Source organism: Carcharhinus amblyrhynchos, chromosome 6 (genome assembly GCF_965287045.1).
Source record: "Carcharhinus amblyrhynchos chromosome 6, sCarAmb.v2.hapA, whole genome shotgun sequence".
Lineage (NCBI taxonomy): Eukaryota > Metazoa > Chordata > Chondrichthyes > Carcharhiniformes > Carcharhinidae > Carcharhinus > Carcharhinus amblyrhynchos.
In genome coordinates this window covers 69473024-69479023 of record NC_137329.1, presented here as the reverse complement: position 1 = coordinate 69479023, position 6000 = coordinate 69473024, and the positions used below count along the sequence as shown (strand labels likewise).

General features: G+C 45.9%; 1 protein-coding gene across 4 annotated transcripts in view; it reads left to right on the top strand.

Annotated features, from left to right (window-relative positions):
- Positions 1–818: 818 nt before the first annotated feature.
- braf (B-Raf proto-oncogene, serine/threonine kinase) overlaps positions 819–6000 on the top strand; it is a 130504-nt gene continuing 125322 nt past the window's right edge. For 2 of the 4 annotated variants that reach the window (XM_080190608.1, XM_080190605.1), the window contains exon 1: positions 819–917. In XM_080190608.1, the coding sequence (XP_080046734.1) occupies positions 819–917 (99 nt within the window). The remainder of the gene's footprint in view (positions 918–6000) is intronic. The other 2 variants (XM_080190609.1, XM_080190606.1) reach the window with 1 other exon arrangement.

Sequence of the window (6000 nt, the reverse complement as noted above, 5' to 3'; positions counted from 1 at the left end):
CCTAGTTGTCATTTGGGTACAGTAGCGCTGTATTGCATGTTGGTATCATTTTGTCTATCATCATCGACCCCTTAGATACTATATTCTGTTCCTCATAACTGTCAATCATTTGAGTTTGTGAGATACTGGATGTGTCATCAACTTCTGTTCATTATTACTTGCTCTGATTTTGAAAATTTATAATCAATCCTGATTAACTCAGATGACTGGACCTTAATGCCATATTGGAGAGCTACTGTCTTCCTAACACACGCTCTGTTTTACACTATATTAAATTCCTGGGATTGAAGTTCATCTGTTGTGCAATGCTGGAAAGCTCACTAAGTTTTCTTTGATCCCTCTGCCTTGGTGGGCCCTTCTCCCTGCACCAAGAACATTCAAGTGCACAGAAAATGGGCAACTAGTACTTTCTAGGGCAGGATGATTATCACACAGCACAAGAAAGTATTTTGGGATTCTTCCCATAAACAACTGATATGAGCTATATTTCCAACCATTTGAAATAGATGATTTGCATGGACTGTACATAGCTGGGCAGATGTTAGCCTACAATCTGGTTGGTTGGCTAAGATCTTACAGAACATTTCATGAACCATGGTATGATTTCTTACACCATTACTGTGGTGTTCATAACTGCAATGCTCGTCTTTTCACACTTGCTTTTCTTAAAGTCCTCATCCTGATAGGACCTGTGCCTCACTTTCTCCCCATCTGACAGGACCTCACTCCCAGCAGCCCCTGCATTGGCTGACGTCACACGCCGGTCCGTGCATTCCCCCCCACCGCTAACGTCACATCCGGCCGGGCCTGGCTCTAAGATGGCGGCCGCCAGCCCCGATCCGCCGGCGCTAAACGGCCCCGAGGAGCTGATGGATTCGGCAGGGGAGGAGGTTGAGGGCCTGAGCGTCCCCGAGGAGGTGAGAACCGGTCAAAAGGCGGAACAAGCAAAAGGGGCACGCACATCTGGACATTGCCGGAGCCGCTTCTAGACAAAACCCGGCACTGTCACTGTGTAACACTCGGGTTCAGTGCACCTGTGACAGACCTGCCACTGTGTATCACTTAGGTACAGTAGTGATAGGGACAGGCCAGTCACTGTATAATACTGGAGTACAGCACTGGTGGAGACAGGCCAGTCATTGTATAACACTGTGGTGGAGTGCTGGTGGGGACAGGTCTGTCACTGTGCGGCACAGGGTCACTGTATAATATTGGGGTTCCATCCTGGTGGGGATATGTCTGACATTGTATAACACTGGTATACAACGCTGGACTGGGTACAGTATCGATGGGGAAGGTCTGTCACTGTATAATTGTTTGGTATACTGATTTGGCGGGGGGGTGTGAGGAACAGGTCTGTTACTCTCTTATGTATCAGTGCAGACAGCTCACTCACTGTCTAACACTGGAATGCAGTACTTGTGGGTCATTTATGTGACTGTACAGTGCTTGGCTACAGTAATGGGACAGTCCTGTGTAACTCTGAGGTACAGACCTGTCCTTGCAAAACCCCAGTGTAGAGTACTTGTGGGGAATGGCCTGTCAATGTATAATAATGGGCTACAGTACTAGTGGGGACAGGTCTGCCACTGCATCATACTGGGGTATTGTGCTGTTGAGGACAGATCTGTCACTGTATAACACTGGAATACAGTGGTGGTAGGAGCATGTCTGTCACTGTATAAAACTGGGAGTCAGTACTGATGGTGACATGTTTGTCATAGTATAAAATTGGTATACATTACTGGGACATGAGTCTATCCCTGTATAACACTGGGGTTCAGTGCTGCTGGGGACTGCTTGTTACTGTGTAACATTGATGCACTGTATGGATGGAACAGCTCTGAGACTGTATAACACTGAGGTACAGTACTGATGGAGACAAGTCTGTCACTGTGTTACACTGGGATACAGTGCTTCTTTGACAGGCTTGGCAGTGTGTAGCACTTGAGGTACTGTAGTGATGAGGATAGGTCTATCACTGTCTAGCACTAGGGTACAATACTGATGATTATTAGTCTGTCAATGTGTAAACACTGGAGAATGTTACTGGTGGGGAGAAGTCTGACATTCTATAACATTGGGCACAGTACTTGTGGGGACAGTTATGTCACTGTATAACATGGGAATACAGTGCTGAAAGAGATGGTTTTGTCACTCTATAACACTGGGGTATTATCCTGGTGGGGACAGGTGTGTCACTGACACTGGATTACAGTACTGGTTCAGACCTGGTCTGTTATTGCATACAGAGGTGTGCAGTACAAGTGGCAACAGGTCTGTCACCATATCACAATGAGGAACCAGACTAGTGGGAATACACCTTGCACTGTATAACACTTTACCATACTGGCAGGTACATGTCTCTCACTACGTAACACAGGGTATACATAACACTGATGGGCTACAAGTCTATCCCTGCATGTAACACTTGGATACCGTACTGGTGGATATGAGTTTATCACTATTACTCTGGGACACGTTATGAGGGGGAAAGAGTATGTAATTGTAAAAAAATTGGGCACAGCCCTGATGGGGACAGGATTGTCACTGTATAAATGTAGGTACACTACTCGGGTGGACAAGTCTGCCACTGAATAACTCCAGGGTATAGTACTGTGTGGACAATTCCGTCACTATAACAGTGAACTATAATACTGGTGGGGACAGACCTGTTCACTGTACAACATGGGTTACAGTACTGTTGGGGACAGTCCTGTCATTGTAAAACACTGTATGCGTTAGTAGTGCTGTCACTATTCAACACTGCAGTACAGGACTGGTGGGGACAGCTCTGTCACTGTAAAACTCTAGGGTCCAATACTGGTGAACACAGGACTGTCATTGTATAACACTGGGATGCAACATTGGTGGTGGCACGTCTGTAACTGCGTGACATTGGGGCACAGTTCTTGTGGAGACTTGTCTGTCTGTAACTCTTTAAACGCTGCAACAGTACTGATTGGAACTGATCTGTCACTATAGCACTGGGGCATGATTCTCATAGGGACTTGTCTGTCACTGTATAGTCTTGGGCTACAGTACTGGTGAGGACAGGTCTGTCAGTGTCTTACAATGGGGTACCCTACCGGTGGGGACAGGCCTATCATTTTTAACACTAGGGTGCAATACTGGTGGGCCTGAGGTCATCTGCTGTGTAATATTAGCGTACATTATTTTTGGGTACTAGTCAGTACCCAAATAATACTGGGATGCATTACTGGTGAGGACAGGTCTGTCACTGTATGGCATTCTTGTACAGTCTTGATGTGGACAGCTTGGTCACTGGAAAACACTGAGGTACCCTGCTGGTGGGCCAGGTGTGTAAATGTATAACACTGGAGAAAAGTCAGATACTGTAAAGCACTGGGTACAGTATTAATGGACGCAGGTCCTGTCCTTGTATAACAATGAGGCACAGTACTCGTTTGTGCTGCTCTGTCACTATATCACACTGTTACATTACTGGTGGATTGACGTCTGTCACTGTATAATCCTGCAGTGCAGTTCTGATGGGGGACAGATCTGCCACTGTATAGCACTGGCGTATGGTACTGGTGGGGACAGGTCTATCACTGTGATACTGTACTGGTGGGGCAGCTCTGTCTCTGTATAGTGTTAGATCACAATATTGGTGAGGACAGGTCTGTCACTATAAAACACTGGGGTACTGTACTGGTGGGGACAGGTCTGTCACTAACACTGGTACAGTACTGGTGGGGCAGCTCTGTCTCTATAACACTGGTGTACAGTATTGGTGAGGTAGCTCTGTTGCTGTAAAGCACTAGTGTACGGTACTAAAGGGGACAGATCTGTTACTGTATACACTGGATTACAGTGCTGGTGGGGCAGATCTGTCACTGTATAACTCTGGGGTATTGTATTGGTGAGTCTCAAGTGTGAAAATCTGGTTACAGTACTGGTGGATACAGGTCTTTCTGTCTATAACAAGTTCATAAGTTGTGGGTACACATCTGCCAGTGTACAATACTGGGATGCAGTACTTGCTGCCTCACATTGCCAGGGACTCAGTTTCAATTCCAGCCTTAGGTGACTGTGTGGAGTTTGCACGTTCTTCCCACATGCATGAGTTTCCTCCGGTGTTCCGGTTCCTCCCACACTCTAAAGACGTGCGAGTTAGGTTGATGCTAAATCGTCCCTTAGTGTATCAGGGGGACGAGCAGAATAAATGTGGGATTGTGGTGATAAAGTCTAGATGGGATTGTGGTTGGTGCAGATTTGATGGCCAAAATGGCCGTCTTCTATAACTGTTAGCAGTCGTGTGCTTGCATCTGTCACTGATGAAAACTTTGCAACAGTATTTGTGTGGACAGCTCTGTCCTGTAGAACACAGGTATGTTATTGGTGGATACAGGGGTCTGTCACTGGACTACAGTACTGATGTGTAGAGGGCTGTTTCTGGCACAGTTTTTTTCCCAAGATGGCGCCCATGTGAGGCAACTTCTTGCAAGGTGTGCCCTACTCTCGTTCTATGCTTCTAAAACTTCATTCTAACTCTTTTAAGCTTTCTAACCATCCTTTAATTCAATCTCTTACAGATTTGGTGCTTTCTCTACACCCTAGCTATGACTGTAACACTACATTCTGCACTCTCTCTCCTTTCCTTCTCTATGGACAGTAAGAAGTCTCAGAATACCAGATTAAAGTCCAACACGTTTATTTGGTAGCACGAGCTTTTGGAGCAACCTGTTGAAGGAGCAGAGTAACAAGGGAGAGAGTAGGCTCTCTTAAGGATCAACAAGGTCATCTTTGTGCAGATCCTCATGAGATGGGTGAGGTCCTAAATGAATATTTCTCATCAGTATTTACTGTTGAGAAAAGCATGGATGTTAGGGAACTTGGGGAAATAAATAGTGATGTCTTGAGGAGTGTACATATTACAGAGAAGGAGGTGCTGGAAGTCTTAAACTGCATCAAGGTAGATAAATCTCTGGGATCTGATGAAGTGTATCCCAGGACTTTGTGGGAGGCTAGGGAGGAAATTGCGGGTCCCGTAGCAAGATATGTGAAACATCGATTGTCGATGAGGTGAGGTGCCTGAAGATTGGAGGGTGGCAAATGTTGTGCCTTTGTTTAAAAAGGATTGCAGGGAAAAGCCTGAGAACTACAAGCCAGTGAGCCTCACATCTATGATGGGTAAGTTGTTGGAAAGCATTTTGAGAGAAAGATCTACAGGCATTTTGAAATGCATGGACTGATTAGGGACAATCAGCATGGCTTTGTGAATGGAAAATCATGTCTCACAAATTTGATGGAGTTTTTTTGAAGGCGTGGCCAAGAAGGTAGATGAGATCAGTGCAGTTGTTGTCTACATGGACTTTAGCAAGGTACTTACTGCATGGTAGGTTGTTGCATAAGGTTAAGCCTCATGGGACCTAGGGTGAGGTGTCTAAATGGATACAAAATTGGTTTGATGACAGAAGCCAGAGGGTTGCTTTTCAAACCTGAGGCCTGTGACCAGTGGTGTGCCTCAGGGATCAGTGTTGGGTCCACTGTTATTTGTCATTTTATGTTAATGATTTGGATGAGAGTATTTATTGGTAGGGGGATTGAATTTAGGAGTCGCAGCGTCATAATGCAACTGTACACAACTCTGGTGCGGCCGCACTTGGAGTATTGTGTGCAGTTCTGGTCCCCACATTACAGGAAGGATGTAGAGGCTTTGGAGAGGGTGCAGAGGAGGTTTACCAGGATGTTGCCTGGTATGGAGGGGAGATCCTATGAGGAGAGACTGAGAGATTTGGGGTTGTTTTCGCTGGAAAGAAGGCGGCTAAGAGGGGATCTTATTGAAACATATAAGATGATTAGAGGTTTAGACAGGGTAGATAGTGATAGCCTTTTTCCTAGGATGGAGAAAGCTAGCACGAGGGGGCACGACTTTAAATTAAGGGGGGGTAGGTTCTTTACCCAGAGGGTGGTGAGGGACTGGAATGCCCTGCCAGCTGCAGTTGTAGATGCGCCTAGTTTGGGGGCGTTTAA